At 40.2% G+C, this 19,602-nt stretch overlaps 2 protein-coding genes across 1 annotated transcript; both read right to left on the bottom strand.

Annotated features, from left to right (window-relative positions):
- The window catches only part of LOC309655172 (aromatase), a gene marked incomplete at its 3' end in the record, with an annotated part of 202,801 nt that overhangs the window by 79,953 nt on the left and 103,246 nt on the right, over positions 1 to 19,602 (bottom strand).
- On the bottom strand, positions 1,022 to 18,801 carry LOC309655189 (aromatase-like). Its single transcript, XM_082450167.1, has 3 exons — positions 10,999 to 18,801; positions 10,395 to 10,557; positions 1,022 to 2,018 (listed from the first exon to the last, which is right to left on the bottom strand). Exons 1-3 carry the CDS (start codon positions 11,221 to 11,223, stop codon positions 1,759 to 1,761), a joined length of 648 nt encoding a protein of 215 aa, XP_082306293.1. The 5' UTR covers positions 11,224 to 18,801; the 3' UTR covers positions 1,022 to 1,758.

The following is a 19,602-nucleotide window of genomic DNA, read 5'->3' as shown; positions in this document are numbered from 1 at the left end:
AGTTGGGCATGAGTCTTGCTGATGGCTTGTCTTTTCCAAAGCATGTTTTGTGGAATTGGGCCTTTAGAGCTGCAGTTTCCTGCACATATCTTGGCCTCCGTATTTTCTCCTGCAGTCTGGTTTCTGGTTTGGATGCGCCCAGATGACCAGTGTCTCCCAGCTCACTGACACCCCACAGGAAGTAAGTGTATAAAAGGCCAGAGGCCACGGTTGTTCATGGGAGGAGGACTACCTGGCAAATGTGGGTGGTTTCCATGTGGAATACTGTTGAGAAGTGCTCCAGGGCAGGGACTGACCAAACTCTTTTAGTGGTCGAGGAACTTGTCTGAATTTCTTGGGATGAAAATCATTCCCAGCAGGTCGCTGGTCTCATCTGGGTGCAAGGATAAGTCATTTTTCTTCTGCATCTTTTCAACACATTGACCTTGCAACGTCTGCACGTGGAAGCGTCTCAGAAGCGTGACCAGGGTGACCTTCATCATCACCATGGCAATGTATTTTCCTGCACAGGCCCGGGGCCCAAAGCCAAATGGCTGAAAGTACCTGTAAGGAACCTAGGAAAGTGATCAGACAATTAGCCAGAGAAGTAAAGGCTAGAGTCATACATATCTATTTGATTCATCCTGAAAACACTGTGAGTCAGAATGCTCAGTTTCGGCGACTTGGCCATACTGCTCCTTCATGGAGAGAAATGACTGTAACTCAGATAAGCCTCTTTCTCCCTCCAGTTTGATTCACCCTTTGTGATACGGACACAACTTCAAACAATCCCCAGTTTTGCTTTTCATGTAAATACTCAACTAGCTCTGTGGGAAGACCACGGCTTTACTGCTGTTCTGCCAGTCACTGAGGCAAAGATTGTTTTTGTGCCAGGCCATATAACATGATGACAAGGACAAATTTAGGCAAAGGTGTGGATTCCCTGTCTATTAGTGCCAAGGAGCTAAATATATTTAGTTATACAAATATTTAATGGGACATCTCTGCCTGTCTTGTCCCCATTTCTAATCACATAGTGCCTGGCACTTAATACACGCTCAGTAAGTTATTTTTGACCAATTGCCAACATGGCGTGGGCTGCTTATATAGAAATGGAATGAATTAGACAACTGGTTTAACTGAGATCATATTTCCATATGAAAATGGTAAAAGGGGGCACAGAGGGAACTATCTGGATAATTCAGGTGAAAAAAATCTTTGCCTAGAATTGACATAATGGAGGCAGAATCTCCAGTACACCTCAATTACAGAAAAAGAACAAGCTGCGGCTCTTCTAATTACAAAGTCTTATATAGAATGAGGCCTAGTGCTTGTGGGGCCATTTGGGAAACCAAAGACCCACTGCAAAAACCAAATCTTTTCTTCTCACTTGATTTCCATCTGAAGCAGAAGTGGATTTCCTTGACTTAGATGATGCTACGGCTGAATCTACATGATGACAAGGTGATAAGTTTAAATGGAAAAGTTGAGTTTAAATAGGTTGATTAAAGAAAATTTGCCTCATTTCAAGCAAATTAAGGGCCTGAATTGTTCACCGTTTGACCTATTTTGTGGCCTCCATGAAGACATTTCTGAGAGCTGGAGAGCCAGCCTCCTTGGCTTGAGGACAGACATGGTGGCCTTTTTCCAAGCTAGGCGAAATGTGTTTTCCTGGTGAGGTGTGAAGAGAATGAGTAAATAGAATGAAATATACATGGTGAAAACACAGAAACAGAGAGGACTTAACAGTTGACATTTTCAAGAGTGGCGCACTCAGTTTTAAGGAAGGGCTCTTACATTCTTGGCAAAGTTTTCAAGAGTAAATTCATTGGGCTTGGGGAAAAACTCGAGTCTATGCATTCTTCCAATATTCAGGATAATGTTAGTCCCCCTTTTCACTGGGTAGCCATCGATGACATCATCCTCTAAGGCTTTGCGCATGACCAGGTCCACAACAGGCTGGTACCGCATGCTCTCATAAATAAAGTTTTCTACCACTTTTAGTGTTTGTATATCATCAATCCTTATGTCTCTTTCACCTGTGGGATCAGATTAAAAGGACAAAGGAGGTCATGTTAGTTTCAACATGTGATGGGCATGAAACTCCTAGTTTCAGATCAGTATAGTTATAGGTCAGTTCTGTCTTGGTTGAAAAAATTTATATATATAATTCTAAAATACTTTATGTTTGGTCCACAGAGTGTCTTATGAAAGTTTAGATTTGAAGTCAATTATCTTAACATCTGAGGGATTTCATAGAAATGTCTGGACTTGTAGAAAAATAAAAAAACAGGTAACATTGGACTCACATTCCCACATGGCAATAGTTGGCTGAGGGTGTGTGGCTGATGAGCCCTTTAGAGGGACTTCCTCTCTGCAGCATCATGTAGACCTACCTAATCTGCTTCAAACATTTATTGCCACCTGTGTGGTTCTTTTTTTTTTTTTAATTTTTATTTATTTATTTATTTATTTTTGGCTGTGTTGGGTTTTCATTTCTGTGCGAGGGCTTTCTCCAGTTGCGGTGAGCAGGGGCTACTCTTCATCGCGGTGCGTGGGCCTCTCACTGTCGCTGCCTCTCCCATTGCAGAGCAGAGGCTCCAGACGCGCAGGCTCAGTAGTTGTGGCTCACGGGCCTAGCCGCTCCGCGGCATGTGGGATCTTCCCGGACCGGGGCACGAACCCATGTCCCCTGCATTGGCAGGCGGATTCTTAACCACTGCGCCACCGGGGAAACCCACCTGTGTGGTTCTTGAGTTTTGTCCCCTACTCTAAATTCTAGAAGACATTCATTCCTCCTCTAGTCAAGTGAGATGGTGAGATTAATGATGTTCACAGAAATTTTCTCTTCTGGTATCCTATGCAGTCATCTGTCAGAAAATATCACTGATAGCTACCCACCACCAGTCCCTCCAATCAGGAAACTTGCAGAAGCCTCTTAGATAGCCTCATCCACCAGAGGGCAGACAGCAGAAGCAAGAAGAACTACAGTCCTGCAGCCTGTGGAACAGAAACCACATTCACAGAAAAATAGACAAGATGAAAAGGCAGAGAGCTATGTACCAGATAAAGGAACAAGATAAAACCCCAGAAAAGCAACTAAATGAAGTGGAGATAGGCAACTTTCCAGAAAAAGAATTCAGAATAATGATAGTGAAGATGATCCAGGACCTCGGAAAAAGAATGGAGGCAACGATTGAGAAGATGCAAGAAATGTTTAACAAAGATCTAGAAGAATTAAAGAACAAACAGAGATGAACAATACAATAACTGAAATGAAAAGTACACTAGAAGGAATCAATAGCAGAATAAGTGAGGCAGAAGAATGGATAAGTGACCTGGAAGACAAAATGGTGGAATTCACTGGTGTGGAACACAATAAAGAAAATGAATGAAAAGAAATGAAGACAGCATAAGAGACCTCTGAGACAACATTAAACGCAACAACATTCGCATTATACGGGTCCCAGAAGGAAGAGAGAGAGAGAAAGGACCCGAGAAAATATTTGAAGAGATTATAGTCGAAAACTTCCCTAACATGGGAAAGGAAATAGCCACCCAAGTCCAGGAAGTGCAGAGAGTCCCATACAGGATAAACCCAAGGAGAAACATGCCAAGACACATAATAATCAAATTGGCAAAAATTAAAGACAAATTATTGAAAGCAGCAAGGGAAAATCGAAAAATAACATACAAGGAAACCCCCATAAGGTTAACAGCTTATTTCTCAGGAGAAACTTTACAAGCCAGAAGGGAGTGGCATGATATACTTAAAGTGATGAAAGGGAAGAACCTACAACCAAGATTACTCGACCCAACAAGGATCTCATTCAGATTCGATCGAGAAGTCAAAAGCTTCACAGACAAGTGAAAAGTAAGAGAATTCAGCACCACCAAACCAGCTGAACAACAAATTCTAAAGGAGCTTCTCTAAGTTGGAAACACAAGAGAAGAAAAACCTACAAAAGCAAACCCAAAACCATTAAGAAAATGGTAATAGGAATATACATATCGATAATTACCTTAAACGTGAATGGATTAAATGCTCCAACCAAAAGACACAGGCTCGCTGAATGGATACAAAAAACAAGACCCATATATATGCTGCCTACAAGAGACCCACTTCAGACCTAGGGACATATACAGACTGAAAGTGAGGGGATGGAAGAAGATATTCCATGCAAATGGAAATCAAATAAAGCTGCAGGAGCAATACTCATATCAGATAAAATACACTTTAAAATAAAGAATGTTACAAGAGACAAGGAAGGACACTACATAATGATCAAGGAAACAATCCAAGAAGAAGATGTAACAATTATAAATATATATGCACCCAACATAGGAGCACCTCAATACATAAGGCAACTGCTAACAGCTATAAAAGAGGAAATCGATAGTAACACAATAAGAGTGGGGGACTTTAACACCTCACTTACACCAATGGACAGATCATCCAAAAAGAAAATTAATAAGGAAACAGAAGCGTTAATTGATACAATAGACCAGATAGATTTAATTGATATCTCTAGGACATTCCATCCAAAAACAGCAGATTACACTATCTCCTCAAGTGCACACAGAACATTCTCCAGGATAGATCACATCTTGGGTCACAAATCAAGCCTCAGTACATTTAACAAAATTGAAATCATATCAAGCATCTTTTCTGACCACAACACTATGAGATTAGAAATCAATTACAGGGAAAAAAAGGTAAAAAACACAAACACATGGAGGCTCTACAATACGTTACTAAATAACCAAGAGATCACTGAAGAAATCAAAGAGGAAATCAAAAAATACCTAGAGACAAATGAAATTGAAAACACGATAATCCAAAACCTATGGGATGCAGCAAAGCAGTTCTAAGACGGAAGTTTATAGCAATATAAGCCTACGTCAAGAAACAAGAAAAATCTCAAGCAAAAAATCTAACCTTACACATAGGGAACTAGAGAAAGAAGAATAAACAAAACCCAAAGTTAGCAGAAGGAAAGAAATCATAAAGATCAGAGCAGAAATAAATGAAATAGAAACAAAGAAAACAGTAGCATAGATCAATAAAACTAAAAGCTGTTTCTTTGAGAAGATACCAAAATTGACAAACCATTAGCCAGACTCATCAAGAAAAAGAGGGAGAGGACTAAAATCAATAAAATTAGAAATGAAAAAGGAGAAGTTACAACAGACACTGCAGAAATACAACGCATCCTAGGAGACTACTACAAGCAACTCTATGCCAATAAAATGGACAACCTGGAAGAAACAGACAAATTCTTAGAAAGGTATAACCTTCCAAGACTGAACCAGGAAGAAATAGAAAATATGAACAGACCAATCACAAGTAATGAAATTGAAACTGTGATTAAACATCTTCCAACAAACAAAAGTCCAGGACCAGATGGCTTCACAGGTGAATTTTATCAAACATTTAGAGAAGAGCTAACACTCATCCTTCTCAAACTGTTCCAAAAAATTGCAGAGGAAGGAACACTCCCAAACCCATTCTGTGAGGCCACCATCACCCTGATACCAGAACCAGACAAAGATACTCCAAAAAAAGAAAATTACAGGCCAATATCACTGATGAATATAGATGCAAAAATCCTCAACAAAATACTAGCAAACAGAATCCAACAACACATTAAAAGGATCATACACCATGATCAAGTGGGATTTATCCTAGGGCTGCAAGGATTCTTCAGTATACGCAAATCAATCAATGTGATACTCCATATTAACAAATTGAAGAATAAAAACCATATGATCCTCTCAATAGATGCAGAAAAAGCTTTGGACAAAATTCAACACCCAGTTATGATAAAAACTCTCCAGAAAGTGGGCATAGAGGGCACCTACCTCAACATAATAAAGGCCATCTACGACAAACCCACAGCAAACATCATTCTCAATGGTGAGAAACTGAAAGCATTTCCTCGAAGATCAGGAACAAGACAAGGATGTCCACTCTCACCACTATTCAACATAGTTTTGGTAGTCCTAGCCATGGCAATCAGAGAAGAAAAAGAAATAAAAGGAATACAAATTGGAAAAGAAGAAGTAAAACTGTCACTGTTTGCAGATAATATGATACTATATATAGAGAATCCTAAAGATGCCACCAGAAAACTATTAGAGCTAACCAATGAATTTGGTAAAGTTGGAGGATACAAAATTAATGCACAGAAATCTCTTGCATTCCTATACACTAATGATGAAAAATCTGAAAGAGAAATTAAGGAAACACTCCCATTTACCATTGCAACAAAATGAATAAATTACCTAGGAACAAACCTACCTAGGGAGACAAAAGACCTGTATGCAGAAAACTATAAGACACTGATGAAAGAAATTAAAGATGATACCGACAGATGGAGAGATATACCATGGTCTTGGATTTGAAGAATCAATATTGTAAATTTCATGTAATGTCTGAAACATTTACATTAACACATGAAATTTCTAAAAATCCTATATGTTCTGGTATAATGTTATAAGTCATAATCCTAGTTGTTACTTTAAAATGTATATCTCAGAAATAACTAATTTTCTTGTCAACTGCAAAAAAAAAAAAAGAATCAATATTGTGAAAATGAATATACTGCCCAAAGCAATCTACAGATTCAATGCAATCCCTATCAAATTACCAATGGCATTTTTTACAGAACTAGAACAAAAAAATCTTAGAATTTGTATGGAGACATAAAAGACCCTGAATAGCCAAAGCAGTCTTGAGGGAAAAGAACAGAGCTGGAGGAATCAGACTCCCTGACTTCAGACTATACTACACAGCTATAGTAATCAAGACAATATGGTGCTGGCACAAAAACCGAAATATAGATCAGTGGAACAAGATAGAAAGCCCAGAGATAAACCCACACACCTATGGTCAAGTAATCTATGACAAAGGAGGCTAGGATATACAATGGAGAAAAGACCGTCTCTTCAATAAGTGGTGCTGGGACAACTGGACAGCTACATGTAAATGAATGAAATTAGAACACTCCTTAACACCATACACAAAAATAAACTCAAAATGGATTAGAGGCCTAAATGTAAGACCGGACATTATAAAACTCTTAGAGGAAAACATAGGAAGAACACTGTTTGACATAAATCACAGCAAGATATTTTTTGATTCACTTTCTTGAGTAATGGAAATAAAAACAAAAATAAACAAATGGGACCTAATGAAACTTCAAAACTTTTGCACAGCAAAGGAAACCATAAACAAGGTGAAACAACAACTCTCAGAATTGGAGAAAATATTTGCAAATGAGTCATCGGACAAAGGATTAATCTCCAAAATGTATAAACAGCTGATGAAGCTCAATATTAAAGAAAAAAACAACCCAATCCAAAAATGGGCAGAAGACCTAAACAGACATTTCTCCAAAGAAGACATACAGATGGCTAAGAAGCACATGAAAAGCTGCTCAACATCACTAATTATTAGGGAAATGCAAATCAAAACTACAATGAGGTATCACCTCACATCAGTTAGAATGGGCATCATCAGAAAATCTGCAAACATCAAATGCTGGAGAGGGTTTGGAGAAAATGGAACCCTCTTGCACTGTTGGTGGGAATGTAAATTGATAACAGCCACTATGGAGAACAGTATGGAGGTTCCTTAAAAAACTAAAAGTAGAATTCCCATATGACCCAGCAATCCCACTACTGGGCATATACCCAGAGAAAACCATAATTCAAAATGACACATGCACCCCAATGTTCATTGCAGCACTATTTACAATAGCCAGGTCATGGAAGCAACCTAAATGCCCATCGACAGACGAATGGATAAAGACGATGTGGTACAATTATACAATGGAATATTACTCAGCCATGAAAAGGAACGAAATTGGGTCATTTGTAGAGACGTGGATGGATCTAGAGACTGTCATACAGAGTGAAGTAAGTCAGAAAGAGAAAAACCAATATCGTATATTAACACATATATTTGGAACCTAGAAAAATGCTACAGATGAACTGGTTTGCAGGGCAGAATTTGAGACACAGATGTAGAGAACAAATGTATGGACACCAAGGTGGGAAAGCAGCGGGGGGTGCGGGTGGTGGTGTGATGGATTGGGAGATTGGGATTGACATGTATACATTGATGTGTATGAAATGGATGACTAATAAAAAACTTTTGTATAAAAAAGTAAAGAAAATTAAAAAAAAAAGAAAATATCACTGTTAGTCTCTCCTTCTCATCTCATCAAGGACAACCTGGGGTGGTAGAGTGGCAAGAATGCCGTCTCTCCACCAAAACAAATGGGGTGCCTCATCAGCTCCAGGTGAGCTGGGGATTGATGGACACCTCCATTGTCTCAGCTTGGCTCGACACTGGTCAAAGAGGCTTGGATTACTCTCAGAATTGGCAAAGCTTCAAAGCATCCTGAAATGGGGTACTGTTTTTGCAGAATGAAAGTCAGCCCAGGATCCTGAGGCAGTTCTGTCTCCTGTACAGTTAGGTTATTCAGGAGTGGTGTCACTTGGTTAGAGAACTTTAACAACACAGCCCCTCACGTACTGCTTTTTGAACACAGTAAGAGTCTAATGGGTGTATTTATCTGTGGTGGGGAGTTAGAAGGCAGATGATGGAGAAGGTAACAAAAGGCATACTTTTAGAAGTAATTACTAGTCTTGTGGGTCTAAGGGGAACAAGTATACAGGTACTAGTGGTTGTCCCAGGTTTTTTTTTGTTTTTTTTTTAAATTTTTATTTATTTATTTATGGCTGTGTTGGGTCTTCGTTTCTGTGCGAGGGCTTTCTCTAGTTGTGGCAAGCGGGGGCCGTTCTTCATCGTGTTGCGCGGGCTTCTCACTATCGCGACCTCTCTTGATGCGGAGCACAGGCTCCAGACACGCAGGCTCAGTAATTGTGGCTCACGGGCCTAGCTGCTCTGCGGCATGTGGGATCTTCCCAGACCAGGGCTCGAACCCGTGTCCCCTGCATTAGCAGGCAGGTTCTCAACCACTGCGCCACTAGGGAAGCCCTGGTTGTCCCAGTTTTATCTTTCAAGAGGACTGTCGTGTCAGGGGGATATCATGGGGCACAAGCACTTTTCACCTCTCAAGGAAATTGTATTAAAGGTTTATGATCTCAAGAGCAGTTTCCCCTGTGTTGCCTGTATCCCCATCATTCTGTGACTCTCTCTCTCTCACTCCACTGAGCTTGTTTCTTGAATTCTCTTCTTCTCACGAGACTGAGAGCCCCAGGACTGCAGGGATGGCACTGGCTTGTTCACCGCGGTGCCCTTGCACCTGGCACAGAACCCATAACCTGAAAAGGGTGCTTGAGAAAACATTCCAGAATTTGAAACCTGGATGTCATTCTGGCTCCTTGCTATCTACCTTCCCAGGCAGTGGCCCTCCTATGGCAACGTGTCTGCAGAACCCTTTCACATATTTAATCCGTGTATGAAATTTCCCCATGTCATCTATTTCAAGCAGCACTCAAATGGTTTGAAAGATAAATAAGATAAAAAGTTTAAGAAATACATGGTGCCTTTTAACAACAAAATAGGTTGTTTCACAGAGACCTGTAAAGTGAAGATAGAAAAATCTATATCATTACTGATACCCCTTCGCATGTGTCTGAAATGTGTTCCTAAAGAGATTACTTATGTGAAGCATATTCCAAATAAGGTATTCTGTTTTCTCCAGAAAGCAATTCTGACTTCTTCTGAACGTGGCAGTGTCTCCAGGGAAGGGTGGGGATATCAGAAGCAGTGGCAGAGTGATGCTGAAGCAGAGGCAGAGCAGGTAAGGGACAGAGTTGGGAAGAGCTGAGCAGGGACCTGGAGGCTCTCCTGCAGAGGAGGAGGAGAGGGTGGGGGAGGGAAACTGATCGCTCCCCTGCCTCTGCTATCATCACCCTTTCCTCCTCCCTCTGCCACCACCTGGAAGAACAGGCTGCTTGAAACCCAGAAACACTGCAATAATGATAGCCATTTCCCTGGGTGGACCCTCAAAAGCCTTTTGTCACTGATAAGGTAGCAAATCCTTGTGGATGATCCCATGTTTTTTTAAACACAGACAAATAGAACCGCATATATGTGTTTATGTGCCCATCAAAAAAGACCTTGAAGAATACACATCAAAATATTAACAGTGATTCCCCCTGGGGAATGGGAAGGAGAGTGGAAGGGATCAGGAAATATTACTTTCTGCTTTATACATGTCTCTATTATTTGGATATTTTTCCAACGAGCATGTATTTTTTTTTATATTAGAAAAACACAGAAACCTGTCTGGCATAATGAAAATATGACACATTGACTTGCTTATTGTTCTCTGGGTGGATTCTAATAAAGATTTTGACATAAGATTCTTAGGACCTAGAAGCTGATATTCAGAAGGAATTGTTTTCTAATCTCTATTGTTTGCTTGATAAATTCTTACCAACAACAGTCTGGATTTCCTTCATTATTGCCTCTTCAACTTGGGGGTGCTTTGCAATGAGAAGCAGCATGAAGAACACAGAGACGGACATGGTGTCCGGTGCTGCGATCAGCATTTCCAATACGCACTGGTTCACATTCTCTCTTGTCAGGTCACCACGTTTCTGAACAATTGAAAGCGGGGAGAAACATTGGCAACGTGAATGAACGGTTCAGAACAGGAGGGGAGGTGGCACTCAAGGATTAATAACCTCAACAAAATGAAATCATAGAAACTATGTGTCTCTGGGATGGATGATGGACATTTGCATTAACAATCTTCAGCTCAAAGCTGAAGAACTTAACCAAATACCTATGTGTTTAGTGTCTTTAGACTCCCCAGTTTACATATTTTTATTCTGCAGAAACACAGAAGTTTCAGTATTAAAGGTCAATCTTACCTGATTGTCTAATAGGGGGCTATTGGATTGGGCACTATAGAAGTACTGGAGCATATAGTCAAAAGCAGAAACATACAACAATTAACAGGAGAGAATTTTTAGACACTGATACAAACAGTCATACACGTATGTTGTGTGGGAATTATGGTTAGTTCAGGTCTGTACCTCAGCCAAAATCAACTCAGTGGCGAAATCCATTGAGTCTTCCAGTTTCTCTGCTATGAAAATCCTGCGTCTTTTTTTTTCTACCAGAATTTCCATTTCGTCTTTCAGCTCCTTGCTGGAAAAAGCAGTGTAAATATTATCTACTTGTACACAGATATGACATCTAGATAAATGGATTTGTTTGCCATGTTTAAAAATAAAATGATCTGCTTTAGTGGAAGCCATTAGTGCTCATGAATAACTGAATTTATACTTAATTCTTCACAAATATCCTTAAATTACATACACATTATATCATGTTAAGGAACCAAAGTTAGCCCAGATATCTCAGCAGTGGTAGCAAAATCAAGGCTGTAACTGTAGTTAAGGGTTGAAAACTGGTACCAAATGGCTAAATCCAATTATGTTTTCTGCTATTTGATTGGGCCAGCACAGTGCTTAAGTTAAACATCAAATACCAAAGCCAGTGAATGCCTTTAGTGGGAGCATGCACTCTCCAGTCTGCCATGGGCACCTGCATTTCCTGTGTCTTACATCCACCCAGCCCACTTTTATCTGCATAGTCTGGAAGACTATTGAGTTTGAGGTTCCTCTTCTACACAGGAAGTATTCTTCCTGATACTCATCTCATACCTTGCAGTTTTTGCCTCACAGTAACACTAAGTAAATATTTGTTGAACGAATGACTGGCTGCATCAATATGCATATGCATTTTGACAGTGTGGAGGAGGGAAAAACACCTTGGACAAAGGGTCAGGTTCTGGTCCAGGTTGTTGTCGTTCCACGTAACCTACTTTAAGTCTCTGAGTCTTATGTCTCTTTTAAAGTGAAGGGATCAGGCTAGATGAACAATAATGCCACCTTGAGATCTCAATTCTGTTATCTTTGACTTTGTCTTTAAGTGTATGCATTCACGTATAATTGTATTGTTCCCCAATCTCAGGGAACACTATTCTGTATTATGTTAAATGTACAATAAATCTTCCTTTCAAATTCTTGTTGACACAGTTGCCTACACGCTTAAATACTCTGTTGACCTAAATAGCCTCTATGTTTACTCCAGTTCAGCAGGAAAAGTAACGGAGGATTCTTTAAGATACCTCCTATCTTTGAAAGTTTTTTGGGGGGGGGCATCTCAAGGAAAATGTTTAAATATTCTGAGAGATATTCTTCAGGGTAGTGTTTTCATTGTGTCCTTCTAAATAAGGATGCCTACTATTGTGTATATCTGTGAGTATGCTTTATAGGCGTGTGCACAAACACACACACACACACCATTCCAAATATACAGCAGGGATATATTCACATTTATTCATTTATCTACCCATCCATTTGTTCAGCAAATATTTGTTGAGTATCTCCTACATTTATTCAATAATGGGCTAGAATGCTCATAGCATTCCTACCTGAGCAATGGCCCCCAAATGGCCTGGGTTGTATTGAAATGCCCCTAGACTTTGAATTCCTAGAGAATTTCTTGATGGAGCTGCATCCACTTCTAAGCATCTCCTTCCTCCCTGGGCCAGAGTCAGGGGCCTCTGAATATCCACTGGGATTCCCCCTATTCAGGTTAAAATTTGCTTCTGCTTAAATGTATGTATTTGAATTTGTATGTCATTAAAAACTAAGAGAATTGAGTTAAATGTCAGTTTCCAGGAAATAGGAAGTCTCTGACTTACAAATTATATTGCAAGAATTCCTCTGTTTGTACCAAAATAATGGTGGCTAGGTTCCTAGTCCAGGCCACAGACACTTATTTAATGTATTCTGAGACTGAAAAGCCTACATTTGACAAAACAAAAAGTAGAAAACAATACTGCTCTAATATTGGGAATTCAAAGAGGGAAAAATGTAAAATTGAATAAATAGGGATGGAAGTAGATGTCCCAGAAACCGTTACATAAATATATTTTTTAAAATATTGGCATGAAAGACAAATTCTATATGATCTGTCTTATATGTGGGATCTTAAAAAAACAATAACAAAAGGAGAAATCCCAACCTCAGTTTTACAAGAAGAGATTGGTGATTGCCATGGGTGCTGGGGGTAGGTTGGGTGTGAAATGGGTGAAGGGGATCAAAGGTACAAACTTCCTTCCAGTTATATGATCAATAAATCATGGGGATGTAATGTATAGTATGGTGACTACAGTTAATATACAGTATTACATATTTAAAAGTTGCTAAGAGAGTAGATCTTAAAAGTTCTCATCACAAGAAAAAAGTTTTGTAACTATGTATGGTGAAAGATGTTAACTAGATTAATTGTGATGAACATTTCTCAATATATTCAGATATTGAATCAGGCTGTACACCTGAAACTAACGTAATGTTATATGTCAATTATGCCTCAATAAAAAAAGTATTGGCATTATTGCAAAGGCATGCAGGGGAAGGAGATTAAAAGGTTTCTCTAGGTCTTTACTGCTCTAGATCAAAGGAGATATTACATAGTTCACTAACCATTGGCAAATTTATATAGAGAAGGAATGTTGTTGAGATAATTTTAAAGAAACCAAAGAGAAACTGTTATACAGTTTCATGTTATAAGTTTCTATGGGCCTGCTGACCATACTGAAGCTAAACTAATGGCCAAGTTTAACTGCGGACCAATAAGACTCTTAAAACCACCACAAATTCTGACCACAGTGAAGAGATGAACCATTTATCTTATCGATTCAAGTCACAATAAGCTCCGGTAGAAACAAAGAGAAATGTTTAAAGGGCCAGCTGTCCAAATCATCCACCTGATACTCATCATCCACTTGAAATATATAAAGCAACATCAAGCTGACTTCCTGGAGACTAGTGTTACTGAATTTCAAAACACGCAAACAGGATGAAGTTAGCTCTTCAAACAAGTTTGGGAAATTGTAGAGATGGAGAATTTAATATAGTCAGGGACATCTGGGAAGGATATGAACAGAGGGATGGGGAAAGCTAACATGTTTACTGCCTACTATGTGTCATGCTCTGTGCTGATTGCCCTACATAGAGGATCTCATTAACCTATATTGCCACCATGGAGGGTATGTTATATTTTACTTTAAAGAACTTCCCAAGGACATTTGGTTACTAAGTGCTAGAGATAGGATACAAACCAGATCTGTCTACCTCTAGATCCCCTGTGCTTTCCACTGGTGGTTAGAGGTGGCATGCATAGTGGCTGGCTACTTACACTCTAAAAACTCATTGATTATCCAATAGGTCATTGGGCATTTGTCTAGTCTTCTGCTAGACTAGTCTGAGATCAAAGCAAAGCCATTTAATGACAGATTTAGGATCCCCCAAGATATAAGATGCATAACTAAACAAACAACACATCTTATAAAAGTTCATCATGAAAAAATTCTCTTGCAACTACTGTCAATTCTTACAAGTTGAATTAAGTTAAATTCATTCAGAAGCAACACAACAATAAAATGAATTATGTTTCCATTTTTCCAGACATGCAAAGAGAATTTTGACCAATGATAAGGGTAGGTTCAGCCAACCCTTCTCTTCAACTCAAAATACACAGCAGTGTCCTAGTTCCAGAGATGGAGCTCTCAGCCTCCTAGGGGAAAACTGCCCTGGGCCAAAGGCTTCCTTTCCTCTGTGGTCTGGCCACATGCTGCCAAATTGCTGTAAGAAGTGCTTCACCAGCAGCTTAAGAGCTCCCTTGCGGTTCTGGAGAGGAGAAAGCTTGCCGAAGAGGCCAGCAATAACTAAGACACAACACAGATCAATGCAATCTCAGCAATAAATATTCCAAAATATGTTACTTACACAGACTTTTCATACTTTCTGCATAGCCAAGAAATCTTAAAGAAGATGTCTGGTTTGAGAAGGAGAGCTTGCCATGCATCAAAATAACCCTGGATTTTAACCACGATGGCCCTTTCTGGAAAAACAGAAAAAGATCAGAGCAGATGAGCAAAAATGTGAGCCCAAGAATGGTACATTGCTCAGAGAAGATCCCCTGTAGACTCTCCTACCATCTGGGACTCTAAGCAGGGCAAGGTGCCACCTTCACTGGGTGTTTCAGCCACATGAATGCCACTAAACAAATCAACAGTAATTTATTCTGCTTGGCATCTAAATTGACCACGTTAACCAGAGATTTGCCAGTTTTCATGTTTGCGTCAGAGACACAGCCTAGAATGTCACATCCTTCTCCTTGGCTGAGCCACCAACACCTTCTGTTTTCCTGACTGTGGGAAATGAGAAGTAATTAATGCTGTTATGGCCTCAATTCTGGCACCTGGAAAGGCAAAAGGCCTCCCCACTCTGTTGTTTATATTTTGGTTCAGAGTGTGGAATTCATCTTGGGATCTTCAATGTCTTGTCCTGAGTCTTGTGCACAGTCAGATCTTAACGGATGTTCTTGAATTAAATTGAATACTAGAGAAAAGAAAACCCCTGCTTTTTTCAAATTATATACAAGAGAAGGCAAGAGACATGAAGATGCAGAAACTGCAGTTCATAGAAATGAAGAAGCTTGCCCAACACCATACAGCCAGAGTGGCAGGAAGTCCCTAGGCTGGAGCTCAGTTCTATCTGACCTCAGGGCCATGTCCTTTCCTCTTTGGTGCACTGGGTCCCTCAGGCCAATTGAGAGTTTAATAAGGACCCGGTGAGCAGAGGGAAATACACATGAGTCTGTATGGGTTATGCAGGTTCTTAGACCGTAGTCTGCATCCATAAGTTAACAGAGAGCTGTACAATTCCCTTTACTTGATCCCTCCTAAGAATCAAGGCTAGTGGGGAACCAAGGAGCAGGGACTTCTAAAATAGGTACCTGTCATACCTTAGGAGAGATGTGCGTGGAACAGGCAAACAGGACTTTCAGAGTCCCTGTGTGAAAGGGGATGAGGCAAGAGTCTGTGACTAATGTCCTCAGAGTGAATGGGGCTCCCATCCTAATGTCAATCAGATGGGGTTCCTATGACTCTGGTAAGGGATCATTAAAGAGCTGGGGAGATGAGGCGGGGAGAGTGGAGCAGAGAAAGGGAGGGCTTATCGCTTGTCTGCTTGTCCAAATGTGGTCAATCAGGGAGCAGATGTGATAGCTCAGTTGGTCTGGGCAAGTGTGAAAATCGTGCCTTGTTCTTATGCCTGTGATGTTCTTCCTTCAGATCTGCACATGGCTCATGGTCACACTTCATTTGGGGCTATTTTCAGACATCCTCTCCGCAGAGGCCTTCCTGACCACCCTTTTTCTCCACAAGAGCTTCAGCCTCACACTGACCTCCCCCTTCACTTCCTAGCCCTTTGCCCTGCTTTGTTTTTTTTTAAGGCACTTATTATAGCCTAATATATTACTAGATAGGTAGTTGTTTACTGTCCATATACCCACTGGGATGTAAACTCTTTGAAGGCAAGGACTTTGTCTTGTCCACTGGTCTGTCCCCAGAACCTAAGCCTGGCATAAAATAGGCAATCAATAAATATTAGTTGAATGAATGTATGAATCAATGAACACTGCTAGAAATCAAGTCAGGAGAAATTACATTAAGCTGACAGCAGCAGAATTTAATGCATCCACATGATTAATGTTTGTTCTTTTGTTGGCGGTAGAGTTGCATGTATGTGTTTAATATTTGTTTCTGTAATATAGTGAGGAAAGCAGTTTCTTGAGTGAGACATCTTGCCAGGATTGTTATAAATGCTAAGTGACAAAGTTTATGTGAAGCAACTTTTTATACTGCTTGGCACATAGTAGATACTAAATTAATGTTAGTTATCATCATTTCCAGCAGCAGCAGTACCCTTATCATCATATAGATAGAGTCAAAGTTTTCATAGTGGCTTTGAGAGAGAGGTGTGTATGTACATTTATGTGTGTGTGTAGATAGATGGAATGTGTATATGTGTTTGTGTGTGTATATATATAAATATACATACATATATACACATTTATATGTATATATCATGCCCAAAAGAATGGTTGGTAATGGTTAAATACATAGGTTTGGTGGTAGGATATATTTATGACCAAATCAAATGATCACATCTATTAAATTTCAGCCGTGGGTAGAATCCTATTTCCTAGAACAATGAAGAGAGATACAAAAGAAATAGAAGATGGCCCCTGCTGTGGATACTTATGACCTTATAAGTGAACAAGGCAGACATACCAGGAAAAATATTTGGGAATACTTAGAAGGGTTTAAAGAAGAGCAGTATGCAAAAGAGTATATCTTTCCTTGAGTCCGTTATCCTTCTCATGCCCTGTTTAATAAAGGGCTGAATGTCAAGTCATAAGAATGAAAATTTCAGGGCTTCCCTGGTGGCACAGTGGTTGGGAGTCCGCCTGCCGGTGCAGGGGACGCGGGTTTGAGCCCTGGTCCGGGAGGATCCCACATGTCGCTGAGCGGCTGGGCCCATGCGCCGCAGCTGCTGAGCCTGCGCTCTGGAGTCCGCGGGCCACAACTGCTGAAGCCCGCCTGCCGTGGCTGCTGAGGCTTGCGTGCCTGGGGCCCGTGCTCTGCAGTAGGAGAGGCCACAGCAATGGGAAGCCTGTACACCGCAATGAAGAGTAGCCCGTGCACTGCAATGAAGAGTGGCCCCTGCTCGCCACGGCTAGAGGAAGCCCGCGCACAGCAACGAAGACCCAAAACAGCCAAAATAAATAAATAAATAAATACATTTTATTTTAAAAGTGAAAATTTCAGTACCGTCCAAGGGGATCCCCAGGAAGAGCTTGTTAGAGGTGTCCAGCATGATGCGCCGCATGAGGGTCAACACGTCCACATAGCCCAACTCGTTGCGGACCTCCTCCAGCCTGTCCAGATGCTTGGTGATGGAATCAGCACAGACGGTCACCATGCGCACCAGGCCGGGGCCAGACAAAGCTGAAGGGTACACGTCAGAGTGAGCCGCCTCCAACTCCAGGGCATACAAACTATCAGGCAATTTTGGCGTTTTGTGTTTGGAGCTTAACTGACCACAAATTTTTATTCAATAAATGGGTGGAAATTTTCATATTCTTTACAGTTTTCTATATTCTACTAATTGTCTACTAGAAAGTATCACTTTTATGATTAAAAATGAATGAGTAAATGAATGAATGAAAAATCTTTTTAAAACAAATGATTCAAAATTAAACTTTTATTCTACCTATGACAAATCATTTGTGAGATTGCAAATGAAACATTTAGTATTTGTGATCATAAATTACAGATCAGTAGTTTTCTATATTATGTACATTTCTCGCTAAAGAAGGTTTGGATTTCACTTGGGTGATATTTTATGTTTCAGTGGGTGGCAGAATATTGCTACAGAACTATTCAAATTGGATCTTACCTTTTAGATCTAAGGTGCTTCCTGTTTAATTGTAGTTCATATGTGTAAAGTCCTAGTCTTATAAATTACCAAATGTACCCTTCTCTTAATTTTGGTTTCTCTTCAGACTACATCTAGATTTATTGTACTCAATCAGTGTCATAACAACAAAACAAAACTTTGTTGGTTGAGCAGTCTTCTTCACAGGACTGGGATCACTGGGGACAGTGATAACCTATTAGCACTGTACTTCAAGTCCATAGTACAGGGTGGCCCTCTATATATATTTGTCAAAAGGAGGAATGAATGAATGAGTGAATGAATAGATGAATGAATGAATGAAACCAGATAGAGTGAACTGGTTCTGATCTCTCTCTTTCTTGGCTCCTGACCATCTGAGCATCTAGTGGTCCTAATGGTAGATGGTCTAACGTGAGTTTAACTCTTAAAGTCCTCCTTTCACTGTTTGTTCAAGGTTGCTCTAAGCTTTCTTTAGGAGTAATCTCTCTTTTTTATGTATTTTTTATTCAGACTTGCTGTTAAAGTCAGAGCCCTCAAACAAAACAAATCAGCTGTGCTGCAGAAGCCCCTGAAGGCACACTTTGCAAATAAGAAAGGAAACCTGGTGAGTGGTCCTAGAGTCTAAGAATTTCCACCCATGTATAAAAAGGAAGTTTGGGTTGGCAGCATAATTTCTGACTTTAGGAGGGACCTGGAGATATGTAAGGCCGGGATGCTGTTTCCTGGGTGACTGTCACATTCACAAGTGAGATAAATGATTCCTTAGTGAATCAATCCTTTGCATGGAAGGGTTGGCTTTGTTTATCACTCCCAGACTGATGCATGATTTGCCACTCCCAGACTGATGTATGATTTGCCTCTACGTTCAAGAGCTTGAAACCACATTTCAAATGTATAAAAGGAATGGGGAGCCTCTAGAACCTGGAAAAGGCAAGGAAACACTTTCTCCCTAGAGGCTGCAGAAAGGAACACAGCCTTGCCAGTGCCTTGATTTTAGCCCCGTGAGACCAATGTCAGACTTTTGAGCCATAAAACTGTAAGATAATGAATGTGTGGTTTGAAGCCAAAGGCTTCCATTCCAGCAGCATATAGTAAAGGGGGAAATCACTAGATAAGGAGGTTTGTAATCCAGTCTCTGCTCCTCCATACCTGGCTATGTTGCCTGGAGGAAAAATCACAAGCTCTCTAGAAATGTACTCCTTAAGTATAAAACTCAGAGGCTGGATGAAATGACATATACCACTCTTCTCAGTTCTAAAATTCTGTAATTTATTTGTAAATTGCTATCTTAAGACATCTGGGATGTCAGCCAATGAT

This window comes from Balaenoptera physalus (genome assembly GCF_965194825.1).
Source record: "Balaenoptera physalus genome assembly, chromosome: 2".
Lineage (NCBI taxonomy): Eukaryota > Metazoa > Chordata > Mammalia > Artiodactyla > Balaenopteridae > Balaenoptera > Balaenoptera physalus.
Note: the sequence above shows the minus strand (reverse complement) of the source record. Positions and strands in the feature narration are given on the sequence as shown.